The sequence below is a fragment of the Micromesistius poutassou genome (genome assembly GCF_964030765.1).
Source record: "Micromesistius poutassou genome assembly, chromosome: 2".
NCBI lineage: Eukaryota > Metazoa > Chordata > Actinopteri > Gadiformes > Gadidae > Micromesistius > Micromesistius poutassou.
In genome coordinates this window covers 15584379-15606867 of record NC_140272.1, presented here as the reverse complement: position 1 = coordinate 15606867, position 22489 = coordinate 15584379, and the positions used below count along the sequence as shown (strand labels likewise).

Below are 22489 nucleotides of genomic sequence, written 5' to 3'. Positions count from 1 at the left end.
CACAAGCCTTGTTAGAATTCTTCAGAATAAGTACCTATTCACTTTGAAAATTTGGCTAGGAATTCTGTCTAATGTATTTCATTTTAATACAATGACAATTTATTTTAAATACTATCTTCATAAAAAACTACTTTGCAATGAATTTCATTCGGATTTCGATTCTGAATGAGCTTTTAACTGCAATTTGAGTTGAATTGAAATCGAACCATATAATATATCAAAATTAATTTTGCTTTAATGACTTAATGGAACAAATGCAGCCTAGCACAGAAACATTTTCCCAAAAGTTAATATTGTAGACACATTTACATTTAGTTTACCATTTATTTCATATTGGAACACCTGATTCTTGCAAAGTGTAACAGAAACTGGATGCAAAAATGGAATAACAGGTCAATAACAGTGGAATAGAAATTTACTAGTCCTACTATGACAGGTTAGACTTGTACACAAACACTGCGCAAATGTGTATGGGTGCGTGTGTGTGTGTGTGTGTGTGTGTGTGTGTGTGTGTGTGTGTGTGTATGTGTTTGTGTGTGTGTGTGTGTGTGTGTGTGTGTGTGTGTGTGTGTGCCTGCGTGCATGCATGTTTGTGCATGTTTTTGTCCTTCTTTTATGTTGAATGACACAAATGGAAGTTCAGTTCATGGGATCAAATGAATGGCTAAAAATGCAAACATATTTACATTACAATTTTCTGTACATACATTTGACACATGGGTACGAAACATAAAAGATCATGGCATGGCGAAAATGACTCCGGAAGAGGAACGTCTTCTCCATTTGACAAAGGTGATTGGGTAAAATCATTTAACGCCATACTTTTTTAATGCTCCACACGTTTGATTCATTTTAATTCTAAGAGACTCTTTGGCACACATTGGGAACGTAAACATAAAAAAACCATGTCAGTTACGCTCAGAAGCAGTTTAGACAACTGATCTCCTGTTAAGCTGGAGTGTTTAAACTGAAACAATGCCAGCACAGCGTTGCACATGACACCCGCTGTCAAAAGGTAGGTCAGTGATATACTGCATGGGGTTAAAGTGGATGCAATCAAGGTCATGTTCGCTTGGGGAAGCTACAGTTACATAGTCCATATGCATACTTACATGGCTGAATGAGGGGCAGAACAGTAATTTCTTATTACAGTATAATTGTCATACTAACAGGGGAGAGTGAATGGAATGGGTAGGGCCACAGGTGACGATCTGTTATATTTCTGTATTAAAAAAACCTGATAAAACACAACTAGATCTGGGACCCAATCCTCAGCAGGCAGGCCTGACGTTTGTATGCATGGAACCTCTAGTCTACATAGTAACAACCACCCCACATTTCAGTTATTCACAACTGAATTTCCTTTCCGGGGCAAATCTACTTCCCCCCTGCCCCCATTTCCTCCAATGTCGCATTCACTCTGCGCATCATCCAAATAATAAATACACTCAGCTTTACCAACCATAACACTCACTTCTGCTCTTTATATACAACCCCGCTACTTTTCATAAATAGACAACTCAAAACTGTACAGTATTATTCAAACAAATGTGTCTACTGAACTTGACTGGTTAAGCACAAACGTGGATTACAGTATACAACATCGCCCCTTGGTCGGTCTCGTGAGATATAGAGCAACAGTATGTTGTTAAATATATATATATATATATATATTAAAACATACGATAATACCACACAAATGTACAGTTATGGTTTCAAACACTAGTGCAGTATTGTACTTTATGTCTGTTGTGCAAGTGTACTCCTGTCAGATATATGGCGTTCGCTCCCGTTCACACAGACAGGCGGTGCATCACCATGGGAGATATTTAAGGAGATATTTGATTATTTCTGTGCCGTGTCTACATTAAACGCTTTGCTGTTCCGCCAGATGATATGATCCGGTGTGATGTTACCGGTGCCTTCCACCACCACCTTGGAGTATATCAGGAGAAGATGAAGGGGAAACACGGCCTGAAAGATGAGGGGAATAAGTGTGTGATGATGCTGTAATACTGTCCAGGGGATCCATAATAACATCAAATGAATTGAAGCGTTGGGGAAAACGCTATGGAAACTCTAGAGATAACACAGCGTCAATTTGCACGGTAATTCCGCTTGTTATTCTGTCCTTTATAGGAAAATGTCAGCTCCTTCAGGGGAACCTACGCTACAAAATGTGTTATATTTCCTCCTTTTTTCTCCCGATTCGCTGATTGAAAAAAGCTTTTGGAGACGGGGGATGACTGCTACTTGTCAAACGGTGGTAGTTTGATCCATTGGTTAGCGGGACTTTTGTGTTTCAAAGGGAGCTGGATCCTCCGTGGAGAGTGTCCCCTTCCTCTCATCTGTCAAATACTTTGGATAAGTTCACGTGTTTGGACAAATATGAGGTCTGCAACTTTCCATCAGACGCTGGAAGAGTACATCGAGGCATTACCGAGACCAGCATCTTGCCCTTTCTAGTATTTTTTGTACGCATGACAGCTTAACTAACATGCAGCACAGTAACCGGTAGTTCCCCCATCTTCACTGGCAGTAACTTCAAATGGAAGGGAGGCACGGCGTGCGTAAAAACAGGAATTAGCCACATCCTGTCTTTTCCATTCTTTGTTTTCTCTTGTCAAACAAACAGCAATGCCACAGGATAGTGGGAGGAATTTCCAGATCAAACAACCCTATTTTTTCTTCTTCCTTTCCTTTTTTCCTCACGTTTGCCGGCGAGCGCAAACTAAAGATACAACTGGGACGGGGAGCCGAGTTGGAACGCAACGGCATCTTCATCTGCTTCCATGGCAACATAGAAGCTGCCATTCAGTTTTTTTTCTTTTTTTGTTAAGGTGACCAATCCAGAATGCCCTCTTGCGTCCCTCTCTGCAGCCGGCCCCCCCCGTCCCCGCCTCCGCCACCCGATGCTACGACACACAGCAGCAGGTGCGCGTCTTTGGATGCTCCTCCTCCATCGGCTGCTTGAACCGCAGGATGGGCGGGTCCCCGCTGGCCGGCGTGTAGTACACGGCGCTGCCGTTGGAGGAGACGAGCGGCATGCGGGGGTCCTCCGAGCAGCTCAGCTTGAAGTCGGCGAAGGAGTCCAAGGAGCCGTTGCCGAGGTGACCGTTGAACAAGGGGTGGCTCAGCAGCTTGGCGGCGGCCCTCTGCTTCTTGAGCTCCGACAGGGTCTGGGCGCGCTCCCGGGGACAGGACTCCTCGTTGATCGGCGGTTCGGCGACGGCGGCGCTCTTCTCCGCGGCGGGAGCGCTGCCATTGGACGGGGGCGGCGGCGGCAGCGGCGTGGACGTCGCCGTGGAGACGAGGCCGTTCTGTTTGCCGCCGCCGTCTTTGAGGATGGTCGTCAACTTGGGCGTGTCCGGATCGGCCACTTCGGCTTCCGGCTTCACCTGTGGCACGAAAATCAACGAGGTCAATCGGTTTAGATTAAAACTCGTTGAAGACATCTCTCCGTCAGGCCTCTCGATCAGAAGTTGTCAAACTAAACAAACAGGCCCGAGGTGAATCCTAATCAACTCATTAGGCACTCAGGCCGGTATATCGTGAAATAAAAGCTCGCGCAATAAAACAATTGCACTGCCGACGCAGGAGTGATCGCGAAAACTGATCCCGTGTGCGCATCAACATACGGGCGGACACAACGAGCACAGAGAACGACATGAAGGCCCTCACGTGAAGCACCTCGCCGGGCTCCTGGTCCGACTCCTTCACCTTCTCCTCGGCCCGCGGGCCCTCCCGCCCGCCCCGCCACACGATGGCCTCCGTCTCGTACTCCTTGCGGCAGAGGTTGTGTCTGTCCGACAGGCTGGCCCGACGCACCACTTTCCTGGGGACGCGGAGCAGAGCGGAACCGGAGCAGGGGGGGGGCATCAGTGCAGGGACGGGGACGTGCGCTCCCGACATTTATGGGATGTTATTTTGTGTGCCTGGCCGCTAGTCTCACAAATCCAATTTTAGATGAATGAATGAATGATTTAATGTCTCTTCTTTTTTTTTCCTTCATTATTGTTTCATCCGATCATGTTAAGGGCCAAACTCGGCTAACACAAGTAAACTGTAAGTACGTTTCTTGAAATGTTTCGAATTAAGACTGTGTGGGTTGACCATAGTAGAAATACACATATTCAATTCCACTTCTAAAACCGTCATCCACTCTGGCAAATTAGGTAATTGTTATCTCTGTAACAAAACAGGGAACAAGGGGTAACTCCGCCCCTTACAGTTGTAAGTTTCCGGCCCAGGATGCTAAATCATTAAATAACAAAAAGCAATACATTCAACATCATTCCCATATTCACGCAGACGGCTAGTGCAGGGACAGCTCCCTGCCACCAGGGGTCAGTACATACCCGCGGCTGCCTGCGCTGGAGGTCCGCCTGCACAGGGAGGTCTTATGCTTGAGCTGCGACTTCATGATGATGTCATGTTTGTGTTTGAGGTCCAACAGAATGGCCCTGAACTCTTCGTCTTCACACAGGTCTAAAACAGGATCAAAGGCACGCACGCACACACACACACACAACACACACGCACGCACACACACACACACACACACACACACACACACACACACACACACACACACACACACACACATTTAGGGCATATTAGATAGATAGATAGATAGATAGATAGATAGATAGATAGATAGATAGATAGATAGATAGATAGATAGATAGATAGATAACTTTATTTATCCCCGGGGGGGAAATTAGGTCATCGTAGCAGCGGTACAATACAATCCGAATATAAAATACAATACATCACGAGTGTGTGTGTACAATCATCGTGTGTGTGTGTGTGTGTGTGTGTGTGTGTGTCTATGTTTGCAAGGTGGGTTGCTTCCTGGAAACGCTTCATACAAAACCCACTCTGGGATATTAAAATTAACAGATGATTGTGAACAGATTATCGTTGTTAATCCTTTATGCACGCAACAGAACAGGTTTTAAAAAATCACTAATGTTACGTTTATGTCCATCACTAACATTTATGTCAATAATGCAGGATTGTACAAGGCCTTTGTCATGTATTGCCGACATCAAATGAGACGAATAAGATGTAAATGTATTTTACTATTCATGGAACATGAGGAAATAGAAATGCTGGCCAAGTTAACTTCGCAATTTAACTGCCAATTTGACAGTATTCCCGATTTTTTAAAAGTAGCATAAAAATATGAAATTGATAATGAACACTGCATTCCCTGCAATCTGAAACCCAGCAGGCGGCCCCTGCCTCTGGGGCCGTCCTCTAATGTTCTTCTACATAACAAAAAAAAACGTACCGATGGGGGTCTCTTCCAGGGAGGTCTTGGCGTTGAGGCTGGCGCCGTGAGAGACCAACAGCTCCGCCACGTGCATCTGAAACGCAGCATGGGGGGGGGGGGGGTGGTCACACACACCACCACGGCTTCCAGAGCAGGCCTGCACGCTCGGCCGCGTCTCTCGCTCAAGTTTCTCTGGGTTTTTTTTCGCGTGGAAAAAAATAGCAAAGAATCTAGCGTGCGAATGCGAAACTGAATATGTGGGGGAGGTGCTGCCCCCCCCCCCCTCTCTGGGCTGTGGCTTTGTTTCCACCTGCATCCGTACCACAGAGTCTGTGTGTGTGTGTGTGTGTGTGTGTGTGTGTGTGTGTGTGTGTGTGATCGCTCACATTTTTTTTTTCCTGTTTATGTATGTGTGTGTGACAGACAGACAGACAGATGTCACAACAAAATTCTAACACACACATGTGTGTGTGTTTGTTGTTGTGTTGCATGTTGTTGTGACATCTGTCTGTCTGTCTGTCTGTGTATCTGTGTGCGTGTGTGTGTGTGTGTGTGTGTGTGTGTGTGTGTGTGTGTTTGTGCACGTGTGCAAGGCTCACCTGTCCCCAGCAGGCGGCGGCGTGGAGGGGCTGCCAGCCGTCGCTGTCCTTCAGGTCCATGCGGCCCCCGCCCTCCAGCAGGAGCTCGGCCGCCTGGACGTAGCCGTTAGCCGCCGCAATGTGGAGCTGATGGGTGGGTGGGGGGGGGGGACACAAGGAGCTTTGATCTGACATGAACGCCCATCCGGGCTCTGTGGAGCGGCTCTTGTGTCGGCTGTAGTCTCGGGTGGATGAACATCCGCATCGACGTTCACCAAAACACATATTGACGTTCTTACTCACACGCCGTGATTTGATGAGCGAGCGTTACAAAAGAATTCCCTTCAGACTCGTGCCGAGACGGCGGAACATCTGCTCGGTGTTTATTTTGTTGACATTGATAATCCGGACCGCGCAGTCTGCTCGAAAACGTTCCAGACGTTTCGATTGGCAGGCACTAATGGGCCGCCGATCGCCAGACGCAAATGAATCCGTGCGTTCAGACGGTTTAAAGTACTGGATCGGAATTGGAAACACAAACCAAATCAAGGTTTTTTTTTGTCACAAACATTGTTTGGCAGCACCGTCGTGTTTTCAGCTGTGTAACTCACATTTTGTAGATGGATTCGTTCTCAGACAGATTTACAGATACGATCAAATTTGTATCATTTTAATAACCGTCATTTATTAACGGCTGGCGGTAGCAACCTCGACCCACACATACACCCAATGTCACATGGTTCAATAGCAGAATAGATTCGCCCAGAGCTGACAGTAGTGGACCGTAGCCATCGGTGCAGCAAGGTCATTTGATGGCAATCATAATGTAAAAAAATCCAAAAACATTCCCGTCGACCCCATTAAATATGTGACAGCTCGGGCCGACTCGATCTTGCCCTGAGATGAAGTGGATTTGCATGGATTGCAGTCATGTTATGGGACTATTTGCCAGAACAACTTTATATTCCTCTCTGCGTAGCATCAAGGCAATCGATTGCGTCTTATACGTGCACACAAAGGGGGGGGGGATTGCAACACACAAGCAACTGGGTTCTCAGTAATGAAAACCCAGGTGCTATGACCAACATACAGAACAGGTGCTGTGCAACTGAAATCCCCTGAATCTCCTAATAAATCCTTGAGCCAAGCCGTACACTCACGTCCGAACACATTATGAAATGCACAAACACGCAGGCATTGGGAGTTCATGTTGTGGATTACGACCTGGAATTGATTATATGTTATTGGTAACATCTCTTGCATAAGAGGTTTACAGCACAACGGTCTCTTTAGGACTAATGAGGGAAGTGATATGAGGCAGATACGAACGATTCATTAACATTAATAACTGAGGTTTTTGGCAAGCCGTTAAAAGTGAATAAAAACCACAAAGTGCTAACCATATCTATAAAGGCGTCAGTGACAGACTTCACTTTGATCTTTTTCCTGAGAAGGAAATCGCCGCAGCCATCTGCTCTGCCTACAGTACTGTGAGTGATGAACGAGCTGGAGCATATGTATCTACAACCAGGGCTTCCAGAAGGTTTAGTGCAGAGCGAAAGGCTCACGCCTCGTCCTCCTCCTCACCCCTCGTCTCCATATTCTCAACATCTTGTTCCCCCTCCAAACACGAATCCTTATCCAACCTCACATTAACATGAAACATATTGAACATCTAAAGCCGTCTACAGCGGGAGCGGCTTTGATAAAAAAAATTAATCTTTGAAGTGTCTGCGAGGAACCTTGCGATCGTTGGATCTATCTCCTCCTGGAACGAAGTGCTGCTGCTGGCTTACTGTGTTTTAGGGACTAGGAGGAGGGTGGCCGCAGGTGGAGAATGTGTGCTATCCTGACAGCGTTCTACTACATTACATTACGTGTATCTCGATTTTTTCCCCACTTCGGTTCCTTTAGTTAACTTTCTATTTCTGTATTTAATGACCTGGGGCCGCGTTGTAACTTACATCACTGAGAAAGAAAATCCCTAAAACCCAGCTTAAATAGAAGAGTAGTGTGTGCGTGCATGCCTGCATGTGTGCACATAGAGAATGTACAGAGACTGAAATGCATTGCTTTTGAGTTTGTAAGACATGCAAATACAAACGGTATGGGAGTAAAAGTATAGCACTCTTGCGCTCAAGTTGTAGTGTATTTTGTATTTGACAGTATCGTCACTCCTTGTGACATATAAACCCTTGCTTATAATATGAATACACATCAATAAGATGATTAAAGAAAACTGTCACTAAAGAACCACCATTTCTATCCTACAAAACCGTACTAACCTTTCCTACCTTTCTATTTGACAGGAATGTGACGGGCAACGATAACGGTGACCTCTGACCTTCTTGTCAGGTTTTCTGTCACTGTCACAGTGACTTCTGGCATTAGCTAACAAATAGAACGATGAGGCTTCTATTATCAAGGAAAACATCTAGTCAGTCTCGTTCATCTACAGTCACTGTTGCTAGAATTGATGCTGAAGGTTAGATTTGCCGTTTTCATAGCTACATTTTCAGCCTTTGATAAGATGTGTCGGACAAATGGCCCAAGGAGAAATGCCAAAATACTTTCTCATTTAATAGCAACCCACACCCAACCCACACCCCCAACCAGGTAAAACATTTATAGCAAGCGATTTCTATTTATCGCTATATTTATAGCTACATTTGACTTCATACTCTTTTCCAGTCAACAAAAAAACAGACAAGGCTGATAACCTTCCACTACTGTGTTTCTCATTGCGCATTTATTTTAAGAATAGGGACGGATCTACTCTGGCCCCTGATGGTCCAATCAAGATGAACGGAGTGCATAAAGCTATCAGACAAGCAGCTTAATCAAACAATCTGCAGTCCGGCTTAACAGAGCTATTTTTGTCCACGATGTTCTGTTCTGTACTCATCCACATTCATCACACGGTGTGTTTGTCTCCATTCATTTAGTTGTCGTTATTTTCTATTCATTATCGGCAAATCCCTAATTAACATTGAGTGAATCGTAGAACGTTTGATGTTATAATCCTCCCCGCTCAGGACATTGTACTATGTGTCTACACACACACACACACACACACACACACACACACACATAAACACACACACACACACACACACACTTCCCATTATTGTATTTTATTTATTTTAGTAGGACCTGACCCCTTGATGTTCCCAGGCACCAGACACGTCCTCCAGGATTACCTTAACTCAAAGGATTTCCACCTTTTCAACAAACCATGCACACACACACACCATGCCATCCATGTGAAAAGGCAGGACCAGAGAATTCTCCAAAAGGAGCTTTAAACCACATTTTGTTTGGCCTGCTACCTTACTATGTTCAACTCATGGATGTGACTCATGTTGCAACTCATGTTGCAATTGTATAAAATTAGGCCATTATAATTAATTGATTACTTTATATATAGATTATAGTGACTATATTATCATTTCTTTATATCCTAGAGTTTTTTATTGATTTGTAATTACTTATTGTTGAGTACCATTAGTTGATGTTATTGCTGTCATTTTGTAGGCATGATACTATAGAATTGTCATCTGACATTTGCTTTATAACATTTGATGTTATGTGTGTGTCAGATGTTTGGTTTTCTGAACGTAACCTTAAATAACAATGACACACATTACGACTAGGATTTGTATGATTCCCATACCAGTGTAGCTCCCTGTGAGTCCTGTAGGTTGACCTCCTCTCCCCGTCTGATCAACTCCTGGATATCTCCCAGCATCCTCCTCTCCGTCGACGCCCGTGTTTCGTTTATCATCTCCTGGGTGATGCCTGTCAATCAAGCAGACAGTGTGACAGTCAGTCAGTTAGTCTGCCAGGGAGGGGACAGGAGAGGCGGCGGGGGGGGGGGGGGGGGCTTGTATTCTCAGGAGCAAGGGGGCAACCTACACACGCATGACTGACACAGACAAGACACCGCGATAAGGGAGCACAGAAATGGAAGAGCAGAGGAGGCTAAACATTCCCATTCCGGAAGGTGGGCTACAAACCACGCATCCTTCGTTTGCATAATACTTTGTTGAGTCCCCGACATTTTCCCCAAAGCCTGACAAAAATGGATTGCAAAGATAAATTCAACCATTTTCAAACATTGTTTGGACTATTTGTGATTCGTGACGAAGAAGGCCACAGTGAAGTGGTTTATATATATAAATGCATGTTGCATGTTGTTGTGACATCTGTCTGTCTGTCTGTCTGTCTGTGTATCTGTGTGTGTGCGTGTGTGTGTGTGTGTGTGTGTGTGTGTGTGTGTGTGTGTGTGTGTGTGTGTGTTTGTGCACGTGTGCAAGGCTCACCTGTCCCCAGCAGGACATTACATTTATTTACATTTATTTGGATATTTCTACCTCGCAATCACATTCACGGTTCAGTAAATGGTTCCGCTTGGAGAACTTATGTTAACGACAATAAATGTATTTGTATAATGGTTTTTTCTGACTAACCGAAATAGAGCTGACCCATAATTCATGTTGTGAGCAGCAACAGTGTTTCCTTTGCTCTGACACCTCCCTGAGAAACATCCAATCAGGCCCCCCACGCACACACGCACATGTACACACACACACACACACACAATCGCAATCTATTAAGAATGCATGGGGGTGATTCAAAATGTTAGCACTCGAAGCAATGCTGGCAGCCAACAGGAGCGTTGATGGGCTCATTGGCTCATGTCTCCCTCCCTAATGACTAAGACTAAGCTAACCCCAGCTGAGCGGAACCTCTAGTAGCAGGTCCTGTAACATCTTCTACCGTCTGATTTTCATGTTGGGTTATTTGCCTCCTGTTAATAATTCATGTCGTTGAACAATATATTCATCGACGTTGAGGAAAGGCTGCCTGTGCACTTTGCTTATGACAATGATATATGCCATCATTAAACCGGCAAGAATCAAAAAAAAAAAACACTCAACTGAAAACAAATGAAATATATAAACAAATAGAAAAGGCGACACTTTCCCAATCGAAAATGATTCGGCCCACTCAAAATTCCCCAGGCTCCGCCCACGATTTAAATCCTGTTGCATGCCCTGGCCTCAAGTGAGCGGCCGCTGACGCAGTGGGCCGAGGGGAGGCTGATCAGAGCCGGGGCTGCTGTTAATGGCTGCGGCGCCGTCCCAAGTTGTTGCCTGCAGCGTGGAAGGAAGATCCCGTCTTATCACCGAGACACAGAGCTGATAGGCGGTCTCCCGACGCACAAGACCAAGCAACTGTCAAATCAATCAGTGATGCTTAGAGGAGGGCGGCTGTGTGCGTGCGTGCGTGCGTGTGTGTGCGTGCGTGTGTGCATGTGTGTGTGCATGTGTGTGTGTATGAAATACACAAGAGAGATCTGGAAAGAACAAGAAAAAGCAAGCAAGATGAGGAGAGAGAGAGAGGATGATGGTGTGTGTGTGTGTGTCTGTGTATGTGTGTGTTTGTGTGTGTGTGCGCGTGTCTGTGAGAGTCAAACACAAGAGATAGGGGGATAGAATGCAACAGGCAGAAAGATAAAGGGACCGAGATGGAAGATGTTTGATTGTTTGTTTGTGTGTGTGTGTGTGTGTGTGTGTGTGTGTGTGTGTGTGTGTGTGTGTGTTTGTAGTTAGGAGGGTGGGTTTATTGGAGAACTGGACAGAGAGAGAAAACGGATTAAGATGGAAAGACAAAAAGATAGTATTGTGTGTGTGCATGTGTGTGTGTGTGCGCATGCTTGTGTGCATGCTTGTGTGTGTGTGTGTGTGTGTGTGTGTGTGTGTGTGTGTGTGTGTGTGTGTGTGTGACCCTGCAGTGCTCTCAGATAAGGGCTCTGTCATCGCTGTACGATTACTGAGCTGCCGCACGACAGCCATTACGGGCCTAGTGCCTCATTTAATGTTCTTGTTAATCATGCTTCTCACCACCTCCTAACTTCTTCACACATCCGCCGCTCCCCTCGGAGTGGATTCCGCACACCGAGGAGCTCAGCTTAAGCACGCCTCTCATCTCACTCCCGCGCTCGTCTCTCTCCTACATCACATGGCCGCGGCCCACCAAAGTGAGCACAAGTTTACGCCGCTTTCTCTCGCTCAGATTGCCTGCGTTGGGCTGTCACCAAGACCTTTGAAAATGACGTCAAATACCGACTTTGGGCTGGCAGTGGGGGCCTGCTTTGCGCAGGTATTGAAGAGTCTGGTGTGTTTTTTTTTTTTAAGTCTAAGAATAGCCCCTTTCTTGGGCTGACAATCACGTATACCAAAAACCATTATACGCAAGAGGCAAATACCACACCTCGCAACAATGTGCAGATTTAGCTTTAGCTTTGGTTCAGGGAAGAGCTTGCCTTTTCCTGTCTCCTAAAATACATACAAATCTGAATCCAGGATGACTTTGGCCTAGCTCTATCACCAGGGTAAACACCCCTTTTTCAACAAGAGAAAGACATTTAAAATCAATTCAAATTTTGAAGCACTTTAAGGGATGTATTCACAGGCAAAGCTAGGTTTGCCCTAAATCAATCATGAACTCATTTTGATGGATTTAAAGTGATCCGAACACGCCGGCAAAGAGCGTCTACTGTAAACCGACCCAACCATTAACTCTTCAGTTTAATCCACCACTGACTGTGGAAAAATATTTTTCCACATTTGTGTTAAGGGGCGGCAAAGTCATTCTTTCCAAGCAGTGTCTCTGTTAAATAAACAAATAAGCCGAGTCCCTTGGAGGATTGTTTTTCTGTTCAAACGTTAGCAAGCTCACCTCGGTTAGCCATGGCCGTCTCGATGATGTCCAGTGTGGGGTCGTCCTCACAGAGGTCGTAGGGCATGTTCCCGTCTGAGTTGACCGCCAGCAGGTCTGCACCACTGGAGCGAGGAAGCAGATGTAGGATGTACGTGTTGAACACGAGCTACAGGAGAGAGCTCATACCGTCAGCCAGGAGCAGAGCTCTGGTCTAGTATATACAGTCAGCCAGTAGAGCTCTGGTCTAGTACATACAGTCAGTCAGTAGAGCTCTGGTCTAGTACATACAGTCAGCCAGTAGAGCTCTGGTCTAGTACATACAGTCAGCCAGTAGAGCTCTGGTCTAGTACATACAGTCAGTCAGTAGAGCTCTGGTCTAGTACATACAGTCAGTCAGTAGAACTCTGGTCTAGTACATACAGTCAGTCAGTAGAGCTCTGGTCTAGTACATACAGTCAGCCAGTAGAGCTCTGGTCTAGTACATACAGTCAGTCAGTAGAGCTCTGGTCTAGTACATACAGTCAGCCAGTAGAGCTCTGGTCTAGTACATACAGTCAGTCAGTAGAGCTCTGGTCTAGTACATACAGTCAGCCAGTAGAGCTCTGGTCTAGTACATACAGTCAGTCAGTAGAGCTCTGGTCTAGTACATACAGTCAGTCAGTAGAGCTCTGGTCTAGTACATACAGTCAGTCAGTAGAACTCTGGTCTAGTACATACAGTCAGTCAGTAGAGCTCTGGTCTAGTACATACAGTCAGCCAGTAGAGCTCTGGTCTAGTACATACAGTCAGTCAGTAGAGCTCTGGTCTAGTACATACAGTCAGCCAGTAGAGCTCTGGTCTAGTACATACAGTCAGTCAGTAGAGCTCTGGTCTAGTACATACAGTCAGCCAGTAGAGCTCTGGTCTAGTACATACAGTCAGTCAGTAGAGCTGTAGTCTAGTACATACAGTCAGCCAGTAGAGCTCTGGTCTAGTACATACAGTCAGTCAGTAGAGCTCTGGTCTAGTACATACAGTCAGCCTGTTGAGTTGTCTCATACAGGGTGTCAACAGATGGCAGCAAAGAAATGTGTGTGTGTGTGTGTGTGTGTGTTTGTGTGTTAATTAAAAAGTTGGATTAAAAGGACTTATAGATCTATATCTATACTTATTTAATTTTTATTTGTGTTGTTGAACTTTGTGTTGTGCCATCTTGCTCTGTGAATGCTAATGAGACTGTAAAGCGACATTGAGTGTGAGAAAGGTGCTATATCAGCCATGTGTGTGTGTATGTGTGTTTGTGTGTGCGTGCGCATGTGTGTGTGTGTGTGCGGCCCTATGTGTGCGCGGCTGTGTGTGTGAATGAATGTGCGTGCGTGTGAGCATTTGTGTGCGTGTGTGTATTGAATGTGTTTTTGTACGTGTATGTGTGTGCATGCGTGTGAACGTGTTTGCGGTGTGAGTGTGCATGCTTTGTGAACGTGTTTGCGGTGTGAGTGTGCAAGCGTTGTGAACGTGTTTGGGTGTGTGTGTGTGTGTGTGTGTGTGTGTGTGTGTGTGTGCATGCTCACTGCGTGATGAGTATCTTGACGAGGCCGGCGTGCCCACAGGTGGCGGCGGCGTGCATGGGGGTCCACAGCTCGTTGTCCTGGGCGTTGACACTGGCGCCCTGGCAGAGCAGGACCTTCACCATCTCCTCATAGTTGTCAATGCAACACTGGGGGGGGGGGGGGGGGGGGGAGAAGGGGGACAGGGCGCAGTGAGTGAGTGGCTGGGCTCTTCATGCTTGTTGAGTAGGAGTGGAACGATACACAAAAGTCATGGTTCGGTATGTTTTTCGGTACGTTTTTCGGTACAGCAGTTTTTATTATTTTATTTTTATTAAACAATTTGATTTTGATTCGATTTATTAAATTGTATCAAACAAATGCCTCGCACAAATGAAAAGACATCAAATACAATTGAGGATAAAAACACAATAAAGTCCAGGACTTATTTCCATTGCGGTCCTCATCACAAATCATCAGGACAAGACGAGACACTCACAGAGTGTGTGATAATCAATGAAAACTTCATTTAAAAACAAAACGAAATGAAATGAAACGCGCACCGAACCGTTAGACCCGTACCAAAACATTTTGGTGCGAATATGCGTATCGTTACACCCCTATTGTTGAGTATATAAGCTCATGACTCACCATGACCGCTCATTCATCACAGGGCTTTCATTGGACATGCTACGCTAATTGTTGAGGTGTATATTCAAATAAAGCGATATGCTGCTGGCAACTTTTCAATTCCGAAGAATGGAAGAAACAAATTATGAATAGCGTTCTAATGAGTATTGTATGATATATTGTGTGAACAAAAGGAAGTCACTTTTCACTTTGCCTTTGTGAATGCTTCAAGCAGCAGTTCCACTGCAAACAGTTAAACCAGAGGGGGAAAAAAAAGTAATCGATGATAATAATAATATACTTTTAGTCATATTCATCACCATATTAATCACCATGGTGATTATTCATTCTCTGCATGGGACCCGTCCTATCAGTAGGAGCGGTGGGCGGCCTGCCACAGGGTAGCGCCCCGGGCCCCTGCTCCACTTGGAACGCCCTTGCCTCGGCGATGGGTCGGAGGGGTGTCAACATGAACGTTTGGTGGCTACGTTTGGAGGGTACCCGGGTGAACGTGGAAGGGGACCCGCCCAACTTCTCTCTGTGAGGCAGCAGTGCTCACCGCTGGGCCAGAATGCCCCATTAGAGAATTAGGAAGGAAGGAAGGAAAGGAAAGGAAAGGAAAGGAAGGAAGGAAAGTGGGTGGAAAATACAAGGGAGATGTGATAGAAAGAGTAAGAAAGTATAACAATGTAGGTAATAAGGTAAGGACCCAGAAAAACAAAGCAAACTGAAAGCAAAGGCTTTCAGTTTGGTGACAAACGTGAGAATAGGCGGTTTAGTTAAGTTCAATCAGCGCAGAACACTGACGTGTGAGAGTGAAGCGGAACAGAGCTTTTGCAGCCCAAGGCTCGGCACAAGGTGAGAATATATTTAAGTGCATTATGTTGAAGGAGCCATTGTGCCATTGTGTGCACTTTCATACCCCACACGCATACAAATCACACTGTCATGTCCTCGCACAGGGCTGATGGGCCGTGCTGCGGCTTCCCCGCCGTCCGCTAACTACCTGGTCTTTGGTGGATCCATCGTTACGGATTAATGTGCTTCCGGGGGGGGGGGGGGGGGGGGGTCGTTCTGACATCCAACACCAGTGTGTTGATGAAGTGAGAGAGAGTGAGAGTGCAAGAGAGAGAGAACAAGAGAGAGAGAGAGAACGAGAGAACAAGTGAGAGCGAGAACGAGAGAACAAGTGAGAGAGAGAGAGAGAGAGAGAGAGAGCGAGAGCACTAGAGAAATAACGAGAGAGAGATCGATCACATCCAACAGTAATTATTATTAATGAATCTTCTAGTTAGTACCGCCCTGTGTGATTAGAGCATGGGGAGGAAGAGGATATGTCTTCCAGGAAAAACCAACCCAGACGCTGTCAGCCAACTGCCGCTCGTGCTCTAGCGCTGCTAATTGGTGCGAGTGTGGGGACGTATATATCACAGAAGAAGAAGAAAGACGCGACGAGGGAGAGGGGGAAAAGATAGATGTTTGAAGGACGGAGCGATAAACAACTCGGGGCTTATGTGAGATGAAGATTTGATAATGATGCCAAAGAAGGAAACGTTTTATGTTTCTCGCGACAAACACAGTGGTGTTAAGATTAAGACTGGTCCTCAGTGGGGTATTTCTGGTTCCTCGGCAGTGCAAGGAACACTCTGTGTGCTCGCATATGAAACTGGAATGTGTCATTATATTACTCTACCTCGTGTGTGTGTGTGTGTGTGCGTGTGCGTGTGCGTGTGCGTGTGTGTGTGTGTGTGTGTGTGTTGTAAGGGCCAACAAGACAGATGTGTGTCATGTTTTAAAACGGTAGCAGTAGCCCCTGCCATTCAACGCAGAGGGCACCTATGGGTGACCGTGTGGTGACCTTTGGTCTGCTTCTTCCCCACCAGTCTGTTGTTGTCTGCAGTTACCCAGAATCCTCTTCTCTAGGTGAAGCTACACAAAACAATCTCCGCACAGGTTGCTCGACGTTAGCCTCCAGTCATCTATTTGCATTGCAATATGTGTGGAATGTGTAGGGAACAACGAGGAGGAACACAGCCAATTGTGCCCACAGTGTGTGGAACGTTTGTTGAAACGTACACTCGCTGTGTAGAATGTCCTGCTACCCACACAAGGGGGTGTCCAGCCCGACAGAGTGTTCTTTGAGTCCAAGTTATTTTGTAGCGCAACGGGCTTCATCACTTCATCTCTTCCTTCAGAAACCTTTATTTTCCAGAGTGAAAATATATTGGCATTCAATTGAACAGACTGAAAGGCAATGACAAAAAGGAGAAAATAACATCAAAGAACATAAGAGAAAACTATGATTACCAAAAGATTTGATTTCCCAACTCGAAAGAGGTATTTCAAGTACTTCTGGAAACAAATGCGAAGGCACACATAACCGCGGACACTCAACAAAGCAAAATCACATTACCTTTACCTGACATTTAAAAGAGGACAGTGTTCTTTGTATTCTGAGTTTCAGCATACTGCGCCATTGGCTAAATATTGCCTTTAGGATTACAGGGAGGCCTTGTTGCCTCTTTGATTGCTTTGTAGCTTTGTAGACTTTGAAGTCTGCAAAGAGGATGAATTACAGATACATAGAGTAACCATAGTGTGGCGGATATTTCCATGTTTAACAAGGCAATATGTCAGGGAAACATTCTTGTGCACATACGTTCTAACAACAAAGTGAAAAGATAATTGAGGGATTTGCCAACATTTGGCAATAGGTTTGGGTGGCGTGTAGGCACTAAAGATCTCGTTGATTATATGCCTTTTTGTTTGGTTTGATTTAGCTTTTAACATTCATCTTTTCAGCGACAAAGTTTGTAAGGGTAAAACTGAATATTTCCAAGCATTAGGTTACCATATAACCCTGGTGGGTTGGTAATTAATTGCTTATGTTTATGTTATGTTATGCAAGGTATTGGTGTGGCTAAGTTTAAAGTCAGGAGACTAAAAGTTAGACTACCCTTTCTTGTACATTTAACGCTGGATCTCGACTGCTGAGATTAAGAAAAACAAAGCAAAACTAAAGCAAACATCATGATATAAAACAATATTCCATATACAATATGATGCAATATAGAACAGGTTATTTCTACTCAAAACACGCTAAGCCTTGTGTCTTTCCCAACTGTAAAGGCAGCAGACAGACTCTGGTCCCCGGTCGCTTCTCTCAGCTCACATCGCTCTGGCCTCCCCTCTCCATCGCTACCATAACAATAGCATTTCGTGGAACCCCACTTGGCTCCCGACACCTACTGTTTCCTGGGAAATTGCGATATATCAGTAGGCATCGCAGACAGTGTGCACAAAAGGGAGGGTGGTAGTAATGCTCCGCCGTTGTGGGGACAGGGCTCCTTTCTAAGTATATGTTTAAACGGGGCTATGCTACGGACCATTGTTCGGTCGGTTTAAGAGTGGCGATGCCAGACTACAGGGACATCATCTACACACTGCTCTTATTCTACTTCCACTTCTTCTACTGTTCTCCTGTGCTGCTGAAAGTATATATATATATATATATATATATATATATATATATATATCTATATATATATATATATATATATAAAACAGTTTTTTCACCACCGGTGATTTAGACAGTGCACATTCTCTCCAGGGGAGCCCTGGCTTCTGTCAACCAGATCAAATCACAACACTTCCTGGTGTCGAGAGAGGCAGAGAGAGAGAGAGAGCGACAGGCAGAGGCAGAGAGAGCCACAGGCAGAGAGAGAGCGAGAGAGAGAGAGAGAGAGAGAGAGAGACACAGAGAGACAGGCAGGGGCATAGAGAGGGGGGAGAGGCAGAGGCAGTGAGAAAGAGAGGCTAAGTGAGAGACTGAGAGAAAGAGAGAGCGAGTTAGAGAGATGCAGAGGCAGTGAGAGAAATAGGCCGAGCAGGAGAGAGAGAGAGTGAGGCTTAGAGAGAGAGTGAGAGAAAGAGGCAGGGAGGCGGAGAGAGAGATAAAGACAGCGCGAGAGAAAGAGAGAGGAAGACGAGCAAGGGAGACAAGAGAAGAAGGCACAGAAATAAAGAGGAATAAAGCAGAAGAATCCGAAGCAGAAGAGAAGGAGAGCAACTCAAGACATGATAAGGTGGATCATACAGGACCCGGGACCGACTCAGCAGCATAAAGGAAGTCTCCTCAGACCTATTAGTACCAGGATGAGTCGACACGTGGGTCTGCCGCAGCACACAGAGGGCACCTTATCGGGAACTCAATGGGGCATTCAGAACTGAACAGGACATTCGGACAGAGAAAGAGACAACAAGAGAGAGGGGGTGTGTGTGTGTGTGTGTGTGTGTGTGTGTGTGTGTGTGTGTGTGTGTGTGTGTGTGTGTGTGTGTGTGTGTGTGCGTGCGTGTGCGTGAGAGAGAGAGAAAGAGAGATAAGTGATGACTTCCTACTGTAAGAGGCAGAAGAGGGATGTTATGAAGAGTTTTTTTTCCATTACCGTTGAGTACTTCCTGATTCATGTTGCCAAAAAGGTGAGACCAAATGGCGACCGACGGAGAGAGTGAAAGGAAAAGACAAACAAGAGTCAGACTCCAATTATTAAATCAGTGAACAGAAATTTTCTAAGGAGTGATGAAGTGCAACGATTCACATTTGGCACACTCTTGAAAGATAAAAACGATATTCCTTTCAAATCGATGTTTTAACCCACAGCTGGTACCGCAGTGGTAGCAACTTATTCTCGTTATTGGTGCCATGATGATTACCGTCATGTCCTCCGCAGGGAACATCTGACAAGGCAGGAGATAATCTCCAATAAGTCGACTAATCAGACAAGAGGAGCGGTTGTGGCTGTGTTTGTGGACAACAACAGCAGCAGAATGGCCGGGAGACTGCCTGTGGGCTGGTAGGGTTGACCACAACAAGCTAATACGCTATAAAGCATTCGAGGCTTGGAATAAATAAGCCGGGAATGGGGGTGAAATTACTGAAGGTAGTGCCGGGAGAGATGTGGGTCCGCATTCTGGTATATGCGGCTAAAAAAAAGGGATTATTTTTGGGCTCACACATTGATTATATGACTGATATGGCGGAGGTATGCATGGAACAATTTATATCCAGCGCAAATTTGACTGGGTGAGGTAAATCATCTGCTCACAAATTCCAATTCTTATGTTAATAACCCAAGTCACAGGATAAAATATTTTGCGAAAAGTTATTGCCCTGGTGTAATACATATTTTAATAAATATTTTGGACGTGCTTAGTCACTGTGCTGTCAGCTCCACAGAGCTAACGTAGCGTAGCGGACAACAGCAGCAGCTGTGGAGGGAGAGGGCAACACTTTAATTGGGGGCAATGTTGCATGTGTTTAGGGCACAAAGACGAAGGGCTATAGGCGTGTATTAGCATTACAAGTTTTGTCGCAATAAGAAAAATATTCAGAAAAAATAATCCTATACAACCACACACACACACACACACACACACACACACACACACACACAGAAATACACCCCGACACACACTGACCTCCCCCCTACACCAGCCCATGCACACAACCACACAGACACACGCACCTACACTTACACACTACCCGCCTTCCACACACAGAAACACATGCCTACACTTCCACACTAGCCCCCCGCCCCCCCCCTTCAACACACTGACACACAGACTCACAAAGAGGCCTCTACTTGAACCAATGACCTTAAGGCTCGGTCCTACTTTCCGCGCCACGCATCCACCGACGGCAACACGTGCGTCCGCCGTTCCATTCATACAAAATAACACAGGCTCCGCGTGGTTCTAGCACATGCATCCTAATGCAGGTGGAAAATGACATTCACTCTCCTAATGCGCACGCAAACAACGTTACGGTGCATTAGCACCGTAACGTTGTTTGCATGCGCGAGTAAATGTGCATGCGCGAGCAAATAGGAGAGTGAATGTCATTTTCAGCCCTACCCAAGCACTTCTCGGCCAGGAGTTCGATATATTGTTTCACGGTCGGTTATATAACTGTTGGCACCGGCGGATCCCCTCGCACGACCTCTCTTACCAGCAAGCATCTGTTTTGTTATCTGGAGCCTGCATCCGGGGGCGCTCGCTATGCGTACGCTCTGCTGTGCGGGTCAAAGAATGGTGCGTCGGTATAGGGGTCCATGAGGGCCGCGGCGGACATGGGAGGATGGGGATATGCATACGTCACGTGGACCCAGACAGACACGGAAAGACACGGAGAGTATGGATCGGGCTTTAACCTCTAGCGCCCCGGCAACAGCAATCAAGCCCACCGGTGGCTGTTTGCCATCAAGATAACAGGTGACCTTTGACACTGACAGACACAGACACACTCACAGACTCCTGAGGTGGGGCCATTGCCGGGTGGGGGAGGGGTTAAGGATGAACGGTGCCTGCTGTTTATGTTGTCTTAAGCCGACGAGCTATAAAAGAGTAAACTCATCCTCAAGGATGGCTTAGGTGGTAGTGTGTGTGTGTGTGTGTGTAGTTAATTGAAGAATGAAGAAAGCACAGGGGCAATCTTTTGACATACCTTCTGTGTATCTGAGGCAATGGTTTGGTATTTTACTGACTAAACAGATTACCCTTGCTCCTCTTTGATCTCCAAAAGACTTCATTGACTCATATCCTCTTTCAACGTCCTTCGGTATCTGTGGCCCTGATTGTGCTGCTTATGACCGTCATCTCTGCCTGAGCCACTCAGCGTCCTGAGATCATGATGTGAGACTACAAGACTATACCTACAAAGAAAGATTCCTTGTATGTGTCAAACTTACTTGCCAATCAACTCTGATCCGATGCTAAGGTTGTATTTATCTGTGGGTGGATGTTTAATTTGCACTGGGTGCGTGCGTGTGTGTTTCCATTGGTGCATTATGACTGGATCATATCTGTCAAAGCATTTTTCTTTCTTCCAAAGCAATACAACTAAAAGGTCTGAAGCCATTTTTGGACTGATTGATTAGTTCAAATTGAGCAGATTGTCCTGCACATTTAAAACAAAAAAGGTTAACTAAAGGCAAAGCTAATAGCTTTCAGAAAATAAAAACCCAGACACGGACTGTCAGACAGGTACATTTCAATATCCTTCTTGCTAGTTTTGACACTCCCTGAACCTGAAGCAAGTATTGTGGGGAAAGAGCAAGACTACAGCCATTGATGCAATGCCAGAAAGATTTAAGGTTGATGCAATATCATCAGATATCATTTATGACAGCAAACTGTGTAAGGAGAGGATGAGGGAGAAACCATTTTATAGGGAGCCAGGGATCCATCGCCACCACTCTAATAGTCACCTACTGCACTGTAAAAGCAACTTGAAATTGCTGGTCTTAAAAGGATTTTTACATTGAGTGAACATAAAACTACAAGTTGCACTGTAAACTGTTTATTTGAGCTGTTTCAACTAACTTCCAAACGTTTCTGGTTAAAAGTTGATCTCACTCCATAAACTGAGTTGGCAAAATAAACAAATACGAATTGAATCCTATGGTTCCAACTTCCCATGCGTTAGCGCCGGAGGTGGTGGAATAGGTGGTTGATTTCATGCATGTTATTATTTCACTCCTCCCCTGTCCCTCTTAAAGTGCTCAGGCCCAGTTTTGCTGTGGGACAGGAGGTCTGGAGACTGGTGGGCGAGAGGAGTGGTAGTGTGTATGAGTGTTGGTTGGAGATAGCTGGTGGTGGTTGAGTTTTTGTTGTTTTTGGTTGTTTCTACTTGTTTTGGATTGATTGGTTATTGATTGATTTATTTTGATTGTTTTGATTGTTTCTTTGGTACA

The 22489-nt window shown here is 45.5% G+C and overlaps 1 protein-coding gene across 2 annotated transcripts in view; it reads right to left on the bottom strand.

Annotated features, from left to right (window-relative positions):
* The window catches only part of ppp1r16b (protein phosphatase 1, regulatory subunit 16B), a 64418-nt gene continuing 41929 nt past the window's right edge, over window positions 1-22489 (bottom strand). Inside the window, exons 4-11 of one of the 2 annotated variants that reach the window (XM_084464627.1) lie at window positions 14133-14278; window positions 12601-12704; window positions 9530-9654; window positions 5878-6003; window positions 5297-5372; window positions 4359-4488; window positions 3682-3835; window positions 1-3398 (exon numbers count right to left, since the gene is read on the bottom strand). In XM_084464627.1, the coding sequence (XP_084320753.1) occupies window positions 2916-3398; window positions 3682-3835; window positions 4359-4488; window positions 5297-5372; window positions 5878-6003; window positions 9530-9654; window positions 12601-12704; window positions 14133-14278 (1344 nt within the window). In that variant the 3' untranslated portion in view covers window positions 1-2915. The remainder of the gene's footprint in view (window positions 3399-3681; window positions 3836-4358; window positions 4489-5296; window positions 5373-5877; window positions 6004-9529; window positions 9655-12600; window positions 12705-14132; window positions 14279-22489) is intronic. The other variant, XM_084464628.1, reaches the window with a different exon arrangement.